We start from the raw sequence: 18,884 nt of genomic DNA, 5'->3' as shown, positions 1-18,884 counted from the left end.
TGAAAGCCACTGCAATGGGAGAGAACCATCTGGGTGAGGGAGACAGAAGAAACAACAGCGAGCTTGCTCCCACTGCTACAGCAAGGCTTGGGCCTCAATCGATGCCAGCCTGGTCCAGCCTGCTGCTGCCGTAAAATCTGTGGAACGCTAGGCAGCTACCTAGTACACCCAGTGCTTCCTCCGGCCCAGACTGTGAAGCCCAGCACTGAAAATCTCCCACTTAAAATTGCTCCCCCTTGGCAGCTCTAACCTGGGGAAGTGAAGGAATGAGAAAGTGAACATTACGGGCTGGGGGGGGGGGGGTCTGGCAGGAGCAGAGTAAATAGTTATTGTAAGGGAAGGGGCAAGTGAATGCCATACTGCTATTCTGTTTATTTAAAAAGCACAATATGGTGATGCATTTCATGGAGTTGCTAAGTCCAGTTACTGCATTTTTCAAGATTATATTTTTCTTCTTTGCCTTTCAAGCTTTCTCTAGGTGTAGTTTGTTCCAATACGTATTGCATTTTTTTTAAGGTGACAATTTCTAACTTCTTTTTGCATATTTTCTTTGGCATTAAGTATAACTTCTAGACACTGCGAGGAGGGAAAAAGGGATCCCCCCCCCCCCCCCCCATGCTCACTTGCAAACATTATAGTACTTCTCTCATTGTTGCCAGATTTGGCTATTTCTTTTCAGGTTCTGCAGGGAAAAAAATTCTAAACTGATTGGCTTAGTTTTAGGTTGGACCCCCCGGCGGCTGATCGTGACTGCCAGCAACCCTCCTCCTTCTTAGCTGCAGGCAGATTGATGACTCATCAGCAGCCGCCCCGCCCGCGGTCGCAGCGTGATGACTCATCAGAGGCCGTAGCCAATCAGAGTCGGCAGGAGCAGCAGCCCGGAAGAGGAAGCCGCGTGCGGGGAGGCAGAGGGCGAGCTCTTTCCTTTTCCTGAGCAGGAATAAGCGATTGCAGGGAAGCTCAGCCCCGGAGCCGGGTAAGCGGTGCCTTTCCCTCCTCTTCTCTTCCCCGTGTCCCTGGGACATTTTCCAGCAAAGCAGCAGCTCGGAGTGTGAGGAGCCGCAGGCAGGGAGAGCAAAGCGGGCTCAGGGCTTTGCTTCGCCCTGAATCCAGGCCTCCTGAGGGGCTGCCCTGAGGATTCCCAGCAATTTGGCTTTCAGAAAATTGAGCATAAAAATGTTAGGATTTAGGGGGCAAAGTTTTGTCAAGAGAAATCCCCACAGGACCAAGTGGTTTGAATAGGAGGTGAGTGAGGGGGCTGAGCCCCACCCCGGTGAGGAGAGGAGGGGGGAGTTAGCCCAGGAGAGGCTTCGCGCAAAGCTCCCTGTTTTACTTCCATACAGAAACCTGAGATTTCTCTTTAGTGTTATTAATTTGTAATTTTTATTACTTTTTTTCAATTCCTTATTGGGTGAGGGTCTCTCTGTCCCATGTGTGACTGAGGTGAGGGAGTCAGCTAATGTGTAGTCTTTCTGTAAGGATCTGCAGCACTCCAGCTTGTTTTGTTTTCCAGTAGATTTTTTAAATTTATTTTTTTTTTTATTTCTAAGTTCCTCAGACTTTTCTTTGCTTCTTTAAAATTATGCCGCATATAAAGAGAAAGGGCAGAGTGCGGCTAGATTCCTCTGCACAAGCAGCACCTATCCCTTCCCCAACCATTGACTGAGGGGGTTTTCACACCGGTAACAGCCTTTACTCTGGGTGCAAGGTCCGCGGAGAGGATAGGTAGGGAACATATCCTAACCCCTCATGGATGAACAAACATCGCTGAGCCCGGGCACCCCTGAAACTCCCTCTCCTCCGTTCCAAAGTAACCCCCAGGACTATGCTAGAGATCCGCGGCAACTGGCCGGAGGAAAGTTGGCAGCAGAGGTGGGAATGGGGGTTATAACGGAGGACTTTTTAACATTACCCATTTGGGCATCAGAGGTAATAGTGGAAATGTTAAGACTTGGTGTTGGGAATGAGAGAGTAAGGTAATCTGACACAATATCTATGACATCATTTATTAATGTGACATCATGGTAATAGATGTTATTTACATACTGCATGATTGTATATGCCATCCAGCACCCTTCGTGTCATCAGCCTTGTATCGAGGAGTCGTCAGGTCAGCAAAGGCGAGAAGGGGGTTTTCAGTGTCCAGCACTCTATTCGTCTATAGAGGCAATATCTCCTACTCCCGCCAGACACTGGAAAGTCCTGCTCTTTTATACTGTGCCGTAAACAAGTGTGTGTGCGAGAGAGAAATGATTGATCACTATCCCCCCATGTTATGTATCAACAGTTGCTATTACCCAGTCGGACTCGTCCTGTCCCTGGCATGTAGGCGGCTGATCAGACCGCCGTATTCCTGACAGGGAGCCAGAAAGCTGGGTTGCACAACCTGTATAACAAGAACACGTTTACCCTACACTTGGTTATTTAAACAAGCCTTTCCCGAGTCTAACTGATTCACCACAACAACAACAACTATTAAGAAAACTATTAAGAGACCTTTCAGCACAGTGTAAATAATTTTTACTGTAAAGTTACTCCTACTCTTGTTTCCTTTCTCCCCCAGTTTGAGCAACTCTGTTTTATTGTAACTTTTGTTCCTTTCCACTTGTTAAATGCTTAAGGTTATTACACCCCCTGTTACCTGTAAACGGGCATGATATGATTGTATCATGAATGCCGGTAGAGAAAAGCTCTAAATAAAATAAATAAATAAATAAACGTGAATGTTATATTAAGAGAATCAATTTCATCTGTTCCAAATATGAAATTCAACACTCAAGAGAGGGAAGAGGACTTAGCAAGCGAAATCAATTTGATTTCGGAAGCTTGCCAAGAGTGTGGGGAAAACACAGGCCTCACATTGCAGAAATTATCCAAGCCAAATGTAATTACGTTAGATTCAATTTGGTGTGCATGAGTTACTTTAGAAAAATCAATTTCTTCTCTGACTTTAGCTATAAATGCTTCTCAAAAAAACGATTCGAATAATGGAACCAATGTTAAAATTACATGAAGTGCAAATTAAAGATATGACAACACAAATAACAAATATCCAGGAAATACATTCTAAGTTGATCCAATCGGATACTATCACTACTAGAAAAATTGAAAATGTTGAGAATAACATGAGGTATGTAAATCTTAGAATATTAAATTTTCCATCTATTAAATTAATATCACCAAAAGAACAATTTAAAAAATATTTAAGGGATATACTTATTTTGTCTTCAGAAGCTATCTCTCCAATTGCTAAGGTTTACTATACCGCTACATCAAGGTACCCGTTCCTAATCAGAATATTGGCTCTGACTTAACTACTTTTTTAGAAACATCTTCCGAGCAGCAGGTGGATTATCGGGGAATATTACTTGTCTCTTCCGTTTTCTCCACTGATAGAGATTGAATTTTAAGATTATTTTTTCGAAATAGAAATAAGTATTATGGACAAAAGGTTTGGGTGTGCCCCGACATAACAAAGGCAACACAAACTTGTAGAAAATTGTTTTTAGGAATGTGCCAGGAGGCAAGATCTTTAGGAGCTCGAATAAATATTAGGTATCCATGCAAATGCATGACGAAACTGAATAATAACAGATATAGTTTTTATGAGCCTTATACAATTAAGGAATTTCTTGGATAATTGTAAAGTTGAGACCGGTACAACCCAACCTGTTTAAGTGACATGAAATGAAAATAGGCTGATAGTCTCTCCTTATTTCTTTAAGATTTTTTTTTTCCATGTGTTATGTTCCAGAAAATTCTTGGATCTTTGCATTACTTTATGCCAATATTAACAGTAAAGTTGTGTTTATAAAGTATTAGGAAGTTATTTCCTTTTCTTTCTTGTTAATTTACTGTAATCACTTCTCTGTATGTGAATAATTTGAAAATTGAGAAATAAAAACAATTTCTAAATCACGTATGACAGAAAGCTAATTGCATAGCTGTTCTAGGGCATGTTGCCTTTTTCCAGTGTTACTGTTTCTTGCTGTGTGAGTTTTGGATATTTGTGCTGTTTAGGTGTGATGGGTTTGATACAAAGATGCTGAGTGTGTGTTAGGCAGGATTTTGTGTTACTTCCCAAAGTGCTGGGTACTGGAGTGAGCTAATTCTCCAAATTCTCTTTTTCTCTCGTCCCCAGCCTCTCCTGACTATATTGATTAGAAAGGGGAAATCTCCCCTGTCTCTTACGGAGGTTCCTGACAGACCAATGGATGGTTTTATTGGTTCTGGGTCCAGAACTCCCAGGGTACAGCGGTCACAGTCTGTAGCTCAGACACCTCACCCGGAGCAGTACAGGAAAGTTATGAAGACAGCATCGGGAGTTCTGCCTTCTCCAGAGCCCGATCCCAACTTGGTGAAGCTTCTGACTGATCCCCCAAGATCAGAAAATGTTACAGGGGTGGCTGTGTCCCCCTTCCCAGATCCACTGCAGCCCAGAACTTTGGACTCTTTGTGGATGGTTCTGGTGCGTCTGGAAGCGACAATTGGCAGCAAGTTGGAAAGGATTCAAGGGGAAATCTCCTCGCTGGAGCTGCGCTCAGTGACCCAGGAGAAGAACATTTCTGCTCATGCTAAGCGGCTGCAGGCGCTGGAGAACAAGGTGGGATATTTACTCTCAAATTCTTCTAAAAGTAAAACATTTTAGAATTATTAACTTTTCCAAGGGTGATAATATTTCACCAGGGGAGACGATTAAGGGCAGTTTCCTCGCCTGTGATTTCTGAAACGAGGAGAGGGTGGCAGCTCCTACATCCAAGTCAGCTTCCTAAACACCTGCCTCTAGATCCAGGACTGTATTTTGTTGCCAAATGAAAAATATATTAGAATTATCAACTCTCCCAAGAGATAATATTTCACCAGGGGAGACGATTAAGGGCAGTTTCCTCGCCTGTGATTTCTGAAACGAGGAGAGGGTGGCAGCTCCTACATCCAAGTCAGCTTCCTAAACACCTGCCTCTAGATCCAGGACTGTATTTTGTTGCCAAATGAAAAATATATTAGAATTATCAACTCTCCCAAGAGATAATATTTCACCAGGGGAGACGATTAATCATTATTTAGGGGAGGCTCTGCAAATATCTTAGGAATCTCTTCCTCCAATTAAGAACATTTCTTTTCTAATGAAAATTAAATGTATAAAGATCTTCTGTCTCTTGTAGCTGATCCACAAATTTAAAAGAAGAAGTTTTTGAAGTTTTGTTGTGACATCTAAATAAGAACATAAGAACATGCCATACTGGGTCAGACCAAGGGCCCATCAAGCCCAGCATCCTGTTTCCAACAGTGGCCAAGCCAGGTCCCAAGAACCCAAACATTAAATAGATCTTGAGTTTCTATTGCTAATTAATTAATAGCAGTTTATGGATTTATCCATAGGAACTTATCTGAACCTTTTTTAAACCCAGCTACACTAACTGCTGTAACCACATCCTCTGGCAATGAATTCCAACGCTTAACTATTTGCTGAGTAAAAAAGAATTTTCTCTGATTAGTTTTAAATGTGCTACTTGCTAGCTTCCTGGAGTGCCCCCTAGTCTTTCTATTAGCCGACAGAGTAAATAACCGATTCACATCTACCCGTTCTAGACCTCTCATGATTTTAAACACCTCTATCATATCCCCCCTCAGCCGTCTCTTCTCCAGGCTGAACAGCCCTAACTTCTTCAGCCTTTCCTCATAGGGGAGCTGTTCCATTCCCTTTATCATTTTGGTAGCCCTTCTCTGTACCTTCTCCATCACAAATTTATCTTTTTCATTACCCCCCTGAATTAGTGAGTAGATGGCTGCAAAAGCGCTGTATTACTGCCTTACAGTCCTATTCAGGTTTCTCATTGAAGCTCCTCAACTAGAGAATATGTCGTCTGGCCCAGTTTTCTAAATCGGCTAGTTATTCTTTTAACGTCACGTTTTTTGTTTGCAGGGTAGCGCGTAAGTCGCGGTTGTGATTTATATACCCTGCTTGGTTGTCCACCTGATTTTCTAGCTCGTCACCTCGCCATCCCAATCTTAGCCATCTCTTCCCAGATCTCAGACATTAGCGCCATAATCTCTCTTGTTATGCTTTATGTCCTTCCGTAAGCTCGTGACAGAGTATCTTGCGACAGGTTAGGTGATGCTTTGTCAGCACCTGAAACAAGCCCTTCCAGTTTGCCTCCCTCGCTTCTCTCCGTGCCAACCATTTCATCTGATTTTGAATAAGAGAAATGACAGAAATCTACAGTTCCCTTGTACGTACCCGGATCAGTCCAGACCATGGGTTGAGCCTCCTGTCCAGCAGATGGAGACAGAACAAAACTGAAAGGGTATCCTATATCAGGACAGAGCCTGCCCTGCAGCCCTTCAGTATTTGTCTCTCTCCAGCAGATGCCAGGCAGCTCACCTTGTGGTTCCCTTACTTCATTCCTTATCTTTGCCCTGCGGGGTTTTTTTCTACCTATTTCTCAAGCTCAAGCAAGTATTATTGGTCTGTGTTTTAATTATATGAAAAAAAAAAAAAGTAAAAGTTGAAATAATTTTAACCTCAACTCTGTCATAGGGGACAGCGCAGTCTCCTCGCTCTTGGGGGGCCTAGAGGGGCTTGCCCTTGAGTTCTCGCAGTCTAGGCTCCCTTCCCGGTGACCGGTATACTGGGGCAATACTAGTGGTCCAGTCACTCCCCCTCAGAATCTGCCCTTACAGGGAGGCTAATTCCCCTGTCAAAAAAAAAAAAATAATAATAAAGAGGAGAGACAAAGGAGGAATTTTACAATTATTTTTACATTTCCTCAGAAGGCAGTTTACTTTCCTCTGCGGTAGCAGAGAAGGGAGCGGGCAGGGTTCATTCGCCTGCACTCGCTCCTCTCCCCTGAACAGCTCAGCTGTTTTGGTTTTTTTTCTTCAGCTCGCAGCGATTTCCTCAGTCATGCCGCGATCTCACTGCTGCTAGCCCGAGGGGAGTCTGCTCTCCCGCAATGGCCGGTGTTCGGGGTGCTTGCCGGGTGGGGAGGGTCCCTCAGCGGCGCCGACCCCACCAAAGACCCGGGGATATTTCTCCAGTCGCGTGGCCAGGCCGTTCCCGACCCGGCAAACCGCAGGAACGGTGGACATTTTGGGTATTAGTGCAGCTCCAGATGATTTGGAGCTGCACGGGAGAGAGGAGTCGGATTTTCTTGTCGACACCCCCTCCCCCCGGCAAAAAATTCCAGGCTGCGTTTTTTCTTCAGAATTGGTGCCCCTGATGCACAAATCCTACCTGGCTAGCCTGCAGGAGGAGGAGGGGGACCTCTAAGACCGCCACCCGCAAAAATCCTACTTCGCCTGTGGCGCCGGATCTGCGCGGTTCCATCAGAATTCGAGTGGTACCGGGGGTACCCCCAGGTGCTACGTCTATTTCAATGGGAGGAGCTGGAACCTCTTACCCCCTGCATCCTGACGGAACTTGATATTGACGTCCCCCCGGACGATGCAGTACTGGCCGCAATGCCGGCCCACGTGGACCCGGTTCTGGCGGGACTAAAGATGCCTCCACGCATTTTCCCGTTCCATCCCATACATAAGCCGCTGCTCCTTCGGGAATGGGAAGCTCCCGAGCCAGGGCTACAAGTGGGTAGGGCTATGGACAAGCTCTATCCTCTCCCTGAGGATTGCCTGGAAATGCGGAAAATTCCCAAGGTGGACTCTTCGGTTTCTGCGGTCACTAAGCACACCACCATCCCAATGGTGGGAGCCACCGCCCTCAAGGATGCCCAGGACCGCAAACTTGAATTTTATCTCACGCATAGCTTCAAGGTCTTGGTCTTAGGTTTCCGGGCAACGATCTGCAGCAGTCTCATGCAGCGGGCAAGCCTTAGGTGGGTGCAACAATTGCTCAGCACCCAGGACCTCCCGTCTGCAGAGGCAGAGCAGGCTGAACACCGGGAAGGCGCGGTGGCGTACGGAGCAGATGCTCTCTACAATTTACTCCGTGTACAGGCCAAGGCGATAGCCGCGGTGGTGTTGGTTAGACGCCTCCTCTGGCTGTGCAACTAGTCACGGATTCCTCTTCCAAATCAAGTTGGGCACATTTCCTTTCAAAGGTACTTTGTTTTTTGGCAAGGACCTAGAGCAGCTTATTAAATCCTTGGGAGAACACAAGAGTCATACCGGAGGTCTGCCCTTAACAGCCTAGATCTCTCTTTCATACGCGTTCCCGTTTCCGGGGGCAGAGGAGGTACACTAACAGAGCATGGGCTTCTTTTCCTAGGGGTCTCCTCCAGGTTCCAGGCATGGTCTCATTCCCTTCGTGGCCGCCGGCCCTTCCGGGATGGTAACCCACAACATTCCACTGCTAAACCCTCCTCCCAATGAGATCAGACCGACCCATTCCTCCGTTTCACACTTAGGTGGACGTCTCCTTCGTTTTCTGGAGGTGTGGGTCAAAGTCACGTCTGACCAGTGGGTCCTCGAGATGTTAGAGAAGGGTTACGCTTTCAAGTTTGCTCAGGATCTGCCAGACCTCTATATGGTCTCCCCTTGCGGTCCCCGGAAGCGGGTGACCGTTTGCCAGACTCTCGTAGGGCTCCAGGGTTTGGAGCCATAGTCCCCGTCCCAGTGGATGGACAAGGCATCGGCCAGGATTTCCTCTACTTCATCGTGCCAAAGAAGGACAGTTCTTCTGTCCCAGCTTGGATCTCTAAAGGGTCAATCGGGCTCTCAAGGTACCCCATTTCCGAATGGAAACCCTGAGGGCGGTGATAGCGGCGGTTCGCCCCAGTGACTACTGGTCTCCCTCGACCTGACGGAGACCTATCTTCACATTCCTATTCGTCACAAACACCAGCAGTATCTTCGCTTCAACATCCTGGGCCAGCACTTTCAGTTCTGAGCTCTGCCCTTCGGCCTCGCCACCTTTCCACGCACCCTTACCAAGCTCATGGTGGTGATGGCAGCAGCTCTTGAATCGTAGTCCATCCTTCCCTGGACGACTGGCTCGTGCGGGCCAAGTCAGTGACTCTCTGCAGATTTGCGGTGGATCGGGTCCTTGCCCTCCTCACTTCCCTCAGGATGATAGTCTATTTTTCCAGGAGCAATCTTCAGCCCTCCCAGATTCTGGAATTTATGGGGGCGCGCTTCGATACCCGAGTTGGCAAGGTGTTCCTCCCGGACGCTTGGGCGCTCAAGCTCATGGAACAGGAGCACAATCTTCTCTTGCTTCCACTGCCCACGGCGTGGGACTACCTCCAGGTACTGGGGACCATGGCTTCTGTGACCATTACAGTGAGTTTTGCTATCCTCCTGGAAGCTGGTGTCCGAACAGTTTTGGGCGCTTGTTCCTCTCTCTGGCTCTACCATTGCCAACATACAGTGGTGGCTGTCACCGGCGCACCTTTTGAAGGGAATGTCCTTACTGACTGCACAGTGGATGGTAGTGACGACAGATGCCAGCCTCTCCGACAATCCCAAGCCACGCAGAGGGACTGGTCCCAATTCCAGTCCTGTTGGCACATCAATCGTCTGGAAGCACGAGCGGTGCGTTTGGCTCTTAAGATTTTTTCTCCCTCTGATCCGCCGCGAAGCGGTGCCTGTACTCTCTGACAATTCCACCCTGGTGGCCTATATCAATCGACAAGGGGGCACCAGGAGTCGCCTGGTTGCTCTCAAAGCCTGCAGACTCTTCGCCTGGGTGGAGCAACATCTGGAGCGACTGGCTTCCTCGCCTATAGCGGGCAAGGAGAATGTCCAAGCCGATTTCCTCAGCCATCAATGTCTCAATCCCGGCGAATAGGAGTTGTCTGCAGAGTGTTCAACCTCATTGTTCACAGGTGGGGTCCTCCTCACCTGGACCTGATGGCTACCTTGGACAACACCAGAGCTCCATGGTTCTTCAGCCGCTGGAGGGAACACTGCTCGGAAGGAGTAGATGCTCTGGTCCTTCCCTGGTCCTCCGGCATTCTCCTCCACTCCGTGGCCCCTGGTGGGAACGGTTCTCAGAAGAATAGAGCTCTATCGGGGGTCGATCATACTCGTGGCTCACGAATGGCCCCTTGGACCTTGGTTCACAGTTCTGGTGAACCTGGCGACGGACAGCCCTCTTCACCTCGGCCATCTACCATATCTGCTTTGGCAGGGTCCCATATTTTACGACCAGGTGGATTGCTTCTGTCTAGCATCCTGGCTTTTGAAAGGCGATGCTTAATAAAGAAGGGATACAGGGAGAAAGTTATTTCCACCCTGCTTCAGTCACGGACACCATCTACCTCTCTTGCTTATGTCCACGTTTGGAAATCTTCAAACCTGCCTGTGTAGAATCTGGCATACCGGCTTGTCGAGTTCGGGTATCCCAAGTCCTTTCCTTTCTTCGGCAGGACCTCTCCAAAAGTTTATTTTTCAGCTCCTTGCGGGTCCAAGTGTCCGCCCTTGGTTTCTCTTGGGCAAAGTTGGTGGATATTCTTGACGGCTCATCCAGATATCATTCGTTTCCTCAAGGGTGCAAAGCACTTAAAGCCGCCTGTTCAGGGTATTTGTCCCTCGTGGAGTCTTCACTTGGTCCTATGGGCTCTCTGCGCGGCTCCTTTTGAACCTCTCTGGCGCTTGACTCTTAAAGTTTAACGCTCAAGACTGTTTCTTTTTTTCTAGTTTTCCATTTCCTCCGCCAGGAGAGTGTCGGGGATTCAAGCGTTGTCCTGTCAGGAGCTCTTCCTAACGTTTTCTGATTCAGGGGTTTCCCTCATGACGATACCTTCCTTCTTACCAAAGATAGGCGGCTTGATGTGAAGCGGGTTTTTCTGTGCTACCTCGAGGTTACCAATGAGTTCTGAGTTTCAGATCATCTTTTGTTCTCTGGAGTGATCCAGATAGGAGCAACAAGGTCTTTAAGGCTACGATTACTCGTTGGTTTCAGGAGGCGTTTGCGTCTGCCTATATTTGTCAGGGCCGGGCGGTCCCAGAGGGCCTCAAGGCTCTTTCTTTGCGTTCTCAGGCTACTTCGTGGGCAGTGAGTCCATCTGTCAATCCTCCTAAGATTTGCAGAGTGGCTACGCGGCAATCTCTGCATTCTTTTGCTCGGCATTACCGTCTGGAGGTTAGAGCGCCAATGTTTGGGTCCTTCGGATAGCAGGTTCTACGAGCGGGTCTGCTCGGTCCCACCCTCTTTAGGGAAGCTTTGGTACATCCCATGGTCTGGACTGATCAGGGTATGTACAGGGAAAGAAAACTTGGTTCTTGCCTGCTAATTTTTGTTCCTGTAGTACCACGGATCAGGCCAGACGCCCTCCCGTTAGTTTATCAGTCTGTCTGCTCGAAGTTTTTCTTCTGGTTTTACAGGTATTCCGGATATCTTTCTTCCTGGATTTCATTGATGGCACCGGAAGCATCTCTTAAGATGAACAAGGATACAAGAGCGCTTATTTACAGAGTTCATTCACTGGTTCTAGTGTTCACGTGTTTCACTGATTTACCAGCTATCTTTTTACTTGCTTGACCTTATACTCGTTGTCTTTCTACTTTTCTGCTTTGACAATGGTTATACTGAAGGGCTGCAGGGTAGGCTCTGTCCTGATATAGGATACCCTTTCAGTTTGTCTCCACCAGCTGGACAGGAGGCTCAACCCATGGTCTGGACTGATCCGTGGTACTATAGGAACGAAAATTAGGAGGTAAGAACCAATTTTCCTTTTCCTTTTTAGACGACATATTTATGGCTACAATAACTACCGGGTACTTGACACATCAAGCTACAGCACTGATGGCCCCGAGGTTTGATAGATTTAGCTAAGTAGAGAGAAGAGCACCGCATTCAAGCAGTCATCAGTCTTGGTGACGTCACTTCCTCGGCCAGAGGGCATCTTTTTTATGTCACCAATTTTGTGCAGATTATGAAGTTACGCAGGTAGTTACAGAAGTGGAAACTATAAAAAATCAGATATTTACATTTAAATATGATACATCACTTAATCATCTGGCATGTGAGCCATAAAAATAACTGGAAATGGGAGCCAGGCTACTCCCCAGGACCCCAAACTTTCTCAGCTCTGCAATTAATTTGATTGTTGATTGTATTTTGTTAGTCTCCTAATTTGAAAAAAGCATTTTGATGCGATGCACACACAGACATTGAAATGTATAATTGTAGGTTAGGATTTAGCACTACTAAGCATACCCAGTGCTGTACAGACACACAAAGGAGACGGTCCCTGCTCCAGGGAGCTTACAGTCTAGTCAAGGCAAGCATGCACGACAAACATGAATCTGGAAGAAGTGTCTTATAGAGAAATACTTGGGATGTAAAAGCAGCTTCAAGAAGGCGAGTTTTTAAACTGGATCTGCATATGCCAAGAGATAGGAACAGACCCAAGGACTCAGGAAGTCTCTTCCAGGCACTCGGCAGAGCAAGGCAGTAAGCAGGGAATCGGAAGGTGGCGGTGGAGGAGAAAGGCACAGACTAGAGGAACAGCGATCACGAGGAAGGGAGAGAGAATTGTGTAAACCGATATGACGGTACCCAACCAAATACCGGTATGGAAATTTTAATAAATAAATAACGAGAGAGGCAGTGAGGAGCTGCAGAGTGAGGGGAGGGAGAGAAGCTTGAACTGTAGGTGAAAGTGGACTGAGAGCCAATGTAGCGACCTGAGAAGATCACAGCGAGGTTAAAGAAAGAGAAGTCATGCAGCTGAATGTGGAAGAGATTGCAGGGGAGAAAAACGATTCAAAGAGTGAGTTACAGAAGTCTAAGCAGGAGGAGATAAGAGAGGGGAGGAGGGTTTTGGTGCAGGCTCGAGGAGGAAGGGAGAGATTTAAGCAGAGTTATAGAGGAGGAACTGACTCACTTTAGCAGTGTTTTGGATGTACAGAGGGAAGGAACGGCATCAAAGATGCCCCAAGGTTAGGGGCTGAGCAGTCAGGAGGATGAGAGCACAGCGAGCCCTCCTGATGTGACAGAATCAGATGTTCCTGAGGTTCTGGGTAATGCTCTGTTAGATCCTGGGGTTTATTATTCACTGATTTATCCAGGCAGAGACCTTTGATATTCTCTGTCCTGGGATTAGACTTGTAAACCCCGAGGTCCAGAAAGGAAACTGACTCCAGGGGAACAAGTCTGGCAGTTCCTGGGGATGAGGGGTCCTGGTGTCCTCTCTTCCATGATAAAATGTTAAGAGATTAAAGCCAACTGAGCCCCTTCTCGTGTCCCTGAGTGTTTCTGGTTTGTGTTTCAGGTGCCGGTGACGTTTGAGGACCTCATTGTCTCTTTCTCCCAGGAGGAAGGGGGGTGTTTAGATGAAGGGCAGAAGGAGCCTGACAGGGATGTGAAGGAGAATTATGAGTCCCTGAGCTCTCTAGGTAAGGATTGCATTATCGCTATTTCTAGTAAATACAGGGGATGTTTTACTAAATGGGTCAGCGCCACACCAGAGATGTGCAAGCAGGCCTGGATTTACCATTAGGTGCACAGGGCCTGCTCCTCTCTTCCTCCCATCCCCACTCCGCACTTCTCCTCTCCCCACGCCTGCTCCTCTCGCTCCCTTTCCCCCTCCCCACGCCTGCTCCCTCTCGCTCCCTCTCCTCTCCCCATCCCTCAGATTCTCCTCTCTCTTTCTCCTCTCCCCATCCCTCAGATTCTCCTCTCTGCTGACACTTGAGATCCCTTTTCTTCGATAAAAAGAAAAATGTATTCAGACACATGCAAGGTTGGAAAACGACTTTATTTATATAATAGAATAGGAAAGATGGAAATGTTAGGGATGTGAGAGATTTTTAACTGATCTATGCTTTAGATATAGATGTGCTATTGTATGTATATTAAATGTGGTTTATTATTTTTTAAATTTATTTCCTAGCGTGTAGCAGATGGACTCAGGACCAATGGGAATAGTGTACTCCTGATAGCAGTTGGAGACGGATCAGATTTCAATCTGACGTCAGCCCCTAGTACATATACCCCTGCAGGAAGTGCAGCTCTTCAGTATTTTCCGTCTCCATAGCAGTTAGGGACTCTATGCACGCTAGCAGAGCATTAGAGTAATTTTACCAAAGAAATCCAAATTAAGAAGAAAATCTTACCTCTACAGACGAGCCCCGCTCTCCTGCGGTGACACCCGTTGGGTCCCTCCCCCCCAGTCGAGATTCCCGAGATGAGCCTCGGTCCGGCGGCCAAACCTCTGTGGGGACCTAGCCATCGACATTGGGTGAGGCTGAGAGGCAGCGGGTTCAACCTCGAGTGAGGCGGTGAAGGTATTTGTCCTCTCCCCCCACAGCCGGAGACCGCCCGGAACAAAACCGGGAAGCGCCGAGACAAGGTGAGGTAGAAATCTATTTAAAGGTCTCCGGTCTCCGAAGCTTGAGGAGACGCACAGGTCGCCAGCCGGGACCAGTGCCACTGGGTTGATCGGCCCAAGCAGGGCTAGACCCCGGTCAGATCAGAGGGCCCTCCCACGTGGAGACCCTCCGAGGTGGTCGCCATATTGTCCGCGTGGTCGCCGTAACCATTTTGGCTCTGTTCGCTGCCCTGTCTGCCGTTTCGATCCAGGCGCACAAGGTATTTGTGCGCACAACATCACACGCACAAGTACCAGGCGCACAAGCGACGCGCTTAGCCACGCACTTACTGTGCAGGGTGCATAATTTCGACCCGTGCGCAATATCTCCCTGCTCGCGCGCACCAAACCTATGTGCACACCGGAACACACAACTGTATTGTACGCGCACAAGCCATGGCACCACCAGTAAATAAACTCAAAGCTCAGGGCCTTTGCCCAGCATGCCACATTAGAGCCGCACAGCATGAGGAGGCCACGGCCCTGTGTATACAGGGCGAAGAGGCCCTAGGGGACCCAACTCATTGCCCTCCCCAGCCGGTACCGGACCCCAGCCTCTCAAGCAGTATGCAGGACCTAGCATTACCTAGCGGGACCCCCCCTCAAACGGTGCTCCCCAGGGACACTGCGCCCCCTAGTCTAGACCCAGCATCTATCTCCTGGGTGGAATTCTTCAAAGGTCTGCATACATTCTTTAACATGCAACCGGGGCCTCCTATAATGCGGCCTCAGGCTCCACCAGAGGACCTCAACATGCCAGTTCCCTCTATGCCCAGGGAAGTGATCCCATCGCCCAGAAGCCCCAGCTTCAGGGACACGGACATCTCAGATGAGGAGTCAGAACCCCTGGAGGAAGGGAAACTCCCTCCGGGGACAAAACCCCATCGAACCATAAGACACTTCTTCACCAAGGACGAGCTTCCAGACCTGTTCACACACAGCTTTTAAAAGAGCTTGCAATCCTGGGCACAAGTGCCTCGGGGGAACCTAAGACGAACCCACTTTTGGAGGGACTCCGTCAGACATCCCACCATTTCCCACTGTTACAAGCCGTCCTGGAATGGGATGCCCCAGAAACCACATTCAAAGGGAGCCGGGCTCTGGCAGCCATGTACCCTCTGGACCCAGCCGCCAAAGATCTCCTGGCATGTCCGAAAGTGGATGCCATGGTCTGCGTGGTCTCGAAGCGTACTACTATCCCAGTGGAGGGAGGAGGAGCACTCAAGGATGCTCAAGACAGGCATCTGGAATCTATCCTCAAACAGTCCTTTGACGTCTCCACTATGTCTTAGCACAGACCAGGAACAAGACTCCTGGGGAAGCCCTGGAACCAGCAGTATCATTCCTCGCAGACGCCGCTTCTGATCTGGTACGCACAGCTGCTAGAGGAGTGTCATCCGCCGTGGCAGCCAGAAAACAAATCTGGCTCCGAAACTGGTCAGCCGACGCATCCTCCAAAACGAGACTCACAAGGATGCCTTTCAAGGGAACACTCCTGTTCGGAAGCGAACTAGAGAAACTAGCCAACAAGTGGGGTGAGTCCCCACTGCTGCGGCTACCGGAGGACAGGAATAAGAGAAACCAGCGATCCTTCCCCCGGACCTCCAGGGACAGAGGATCACAGCGCTTCAACCCATATAGAAGCTCAGAGTATTGATGTATTGTTTTGTAGACAGTGGTAATCGACTTATATAGGATTCTATAGTGGATAGGCAACCAGTGTAGATCTTTGAGAATTGGGGATATGTGGTCTCTTCTTCTAGTGTTTGTCAATATTCTGGCTGCCGTGTTTTGCACCATTTGAAGGGGTTTGGTGTGTGCTGATGGGAGATCTAATAGAATCGCGTTGCAATAATCTAACTTAGAGAAGATTATTGATTGCAGGACTGTTCTGTAGTCGTGAGAGTGGAAAAGTGGTTTTATTCTTTTTAGGACGTGAAGTTTGTGAAAACAGTCCTTGGTAGTTTGACTGATAAATGATTTTAGGTTTAGCCGGTTATCGATGATAGCTCCTAGGTCTCTTACTTGTGATGTTTGAAGGCTGGCTGATGGAATATTGGAGATGTTACTGTTTTCAGGGGAAATTAGAAGGAGTTCGGTTTTTGAAGAATTTAGGATTAGGTTTAGACTAGAGAGGAGGCTGTCTATTTCTAGAAGGCACTTTTCCCAGTATTCTAGAGTTTTAGTGCAGGATTCTTTGATGGGGATGACAATCTGCACGTCATCTGCGAAAAAAAAGTGTTTGAGGTTCAGTTTGGTTAACAGTTGGCAGAGGCGGAGCAGGTAAATGTTAAAGAGCGTGGGTGAAAGGGATGAGCCCTGTGGAACTCCTAGAGAGGAAGGGTAATGCTGAGATTCTTTGTTGTATATTTTGACTTTGTAGCCTCTGATCCCCAGGAAAGATTTGAACCAGGCTAGTGCCGTGCCTGTTATTCCAATGTTCGCTAATTGAATTAGAAGGAGGGAGTGGTTAACAGTATCAAAGGCTGCGGAGAGGTCCAAAAGGATCAGCAAGTAGGCATGACCTTTATCGAGGCCCATGATGAGGAAATCTCTTAGGGATATGAGTAGTGACTCGTACTTAAAGATTTTCGGAATCCATATTGGGTAGGGAATAATATTTTGTGTTCTTCGAGGTAGTCTGACAATCTGGAGTTAACTAATTTTTCCATTACCTTAGCTATGAATGGGAGGTTGGAGATTGGACGAAAGTTGGAGGGATCTTTGGGATTTAAATTCAGCTTTTTTAAGAGCGGTTTGATGGAGGCAATTTTCAGGTCATCTGGATAGATTCCTTGGGCTAAAAAGCAATTGATGTCTATCAGAGTTTTGGAGATGGTGTCAGTTATTAGCAGAAGTAGTTTGGATGGGATATGGTCAAATGGATGTGACGAGGGTTTCATTTTCTTCAATACTGTTTGGATCTCTGAGGTTGTGATGGGTTCCATGGATTGTAGAGAGATGTCTTTGTTTGGATGGAGATATGTGCTAGAAGGCACTACAGTATTAACCTTCAGCTGTGTTAGAAGGTTGGAGATTTTTTTACTGAAGAAAAGGGCCAACTCTTCTGCTTTTTCATGCGCTTGGTTGAGTGGAATGTCAGGTGTATTGATTTGTGTTAAATTTGAAACGTAAGCAAAGAGGGCTTTTGAATCGAAAATAAGGTGATGGATCTTGTGTGCGTAGAAATCCCTTTTTGTTTTTAATGTCGAGCTCTTGTATTGGTGGAGGGCGAATTTGTACGCAGAGAGGGAGGTCGGTGATGGTGCTTTACGCCATTTGTTTTCTTTCTGTCGAAGAGAGTGTTTGAGTTTTTGAAGATCTTCGTTAAACCAAGGTTGTCTTTTTGAGGCGTTAAGTTTGAGTTTTTTTGTTGCCAGTGGGCAGAGTTTGCTTGCAGCCGATTCTGTAATATTGGACCAGGAGAAGGAGGGCTGAGTTAGGGGTAGATAAGTTTATAAGAGGGAGTTCTAGGATAAGGTGTTTGTGTAGTTCATCGGATGAGCAAACTTTCCTGTAAGTAAATTGAGGTTGTGGGACATGTTTGTTGCTTGTTTGTGCTAGCGAGAATGTGGTAGAGATTAAAGCATGGTCTGACCAGGGGACTGGTTTGCATACTGGTAGTGCTGTTTGAGAGATGGCTGAGTTTACAAAAATGAGATCCAAGGTGTGTCCCGCTTTATGGGTAGGTTTGTTGATTATCTGCTTGAATCCCATGGCAGACATGGCGTTTAGGAATGTTTTGCAGTTGGTTGATAGGTTGGGGTTGTCGACATGTAAATTAAAGTCTCCCAGTATTATTGCTGGGGACTCCAGATTTAGGTGTGTCGCTATTAGTTCTAGGATGGGAGAGGCATCGGAGTCCAGAAGGCCTGGGGGGGCATAGACTAGAAGGATTTGTAGAAGGTCTGATTTGAAAAGGCCTGTTTCAATTTTTGTAGGTGAGTTAATTGGGTATTGTGTGAGTCTCAGCTCTCTCTTTGCTGCAAGGAGAATACCCCCACCCCTTCTTTTCTGTCGGGGAATGGAGTAGAAATCGAAGGTTTGAGTTGGGAGTTGGTTTATTAGTGCAGTGTCCGTATGTTTAAGCCATGTTTCAGTTATGGCGCATAGGTCCGGGTTTGAGTCAAGAAGAAGGTCATTTAGTATTAGCGTTTTCTTGGTGAGTGATTGGGCGTTGAATAGAATCAGGGAGAATAGAGCTAAGCCTAGCATCTGTGTAAGAGGGGAAATCATGATTGGGATGAGGGATTTGTAGGTGAGTGGACGGGAAGTCAAGATAGGTTTTCCTATGAGTACGGTCCTATGATGGAGAATTGGTATTGGAAGACCGATAGACATTGAGGCCTGATGTAACCGGTGAGCTGGTTGTTTGAATTTCTGGGATGGGGTTGATGAGTGCAGGAATTATGAGGTTTGATGAGAGTTTGGGGCTGGTAGAAAGAGTGTTGTAGGTTGGTTTGATGAAGGTTGGAGGTTAGTTGGAATGAGTGCTGGATGAAGATTGGATGAGTACTGGAGACTGGTTGGCTGGATGTTTGATGAAGATTGGATGAGTGCTGGAGACTGGTTGGCTGGATGTTTGATGAAGATTGGATGAGTGCTGGAGAC

The 18,884-nt window shown here is 47.4% G+C and overlaps 1 protein-coding gene across 1 annotated transcript in view; it reads left to right on the top strand.

The window, feature by feature from the left end:
* Positions 1-859: 859 nt before the first annotated feature.
* LOC115086099 (zinc finger protein 420-like) overlaps positions 860-18,884 on the top strand; it is a 35,835-nt gene continuing 17,810 nt past the window's right edge. Inside the window, exons 1-3 of the mRNA XM_029592628.1 lie at positions 860-976; positions 4,142-4,603; positions 13,176-13,299. Coding sequence (XP_029448488.1) covers positions 4,211-4,603; positions 13,176-13,299 — 517 coding nt within the window. The 5' untranslated portion in view covers positions 860-976; positions 4,142-4,210. The remainder of the gene's footprint in view (positions 977-4,141; positions 4,604-13,175; positions 13,300-18,884) is intronic.

This window comes from Rhinatrema bivittatum, chromosome 2 (assembly GCF_901001135.1).
Source record: "Rhinatrema bivittatum chromosome 2, aRhiBiv1.1, whole genome shotgun sequence".
Lineage (NCBI taxonomy): Eukaryota > Metazoa > Chordata > Amphibia > Gymnophiona > Rhinatrematidae > Rhinatrema > Rhinatrema bivittatum.
The sequence above is the reverse complement of the archived record's forward strand: the minus strand, read 5'-3'. Positions and strand labels throughout refer to the sequence as shown.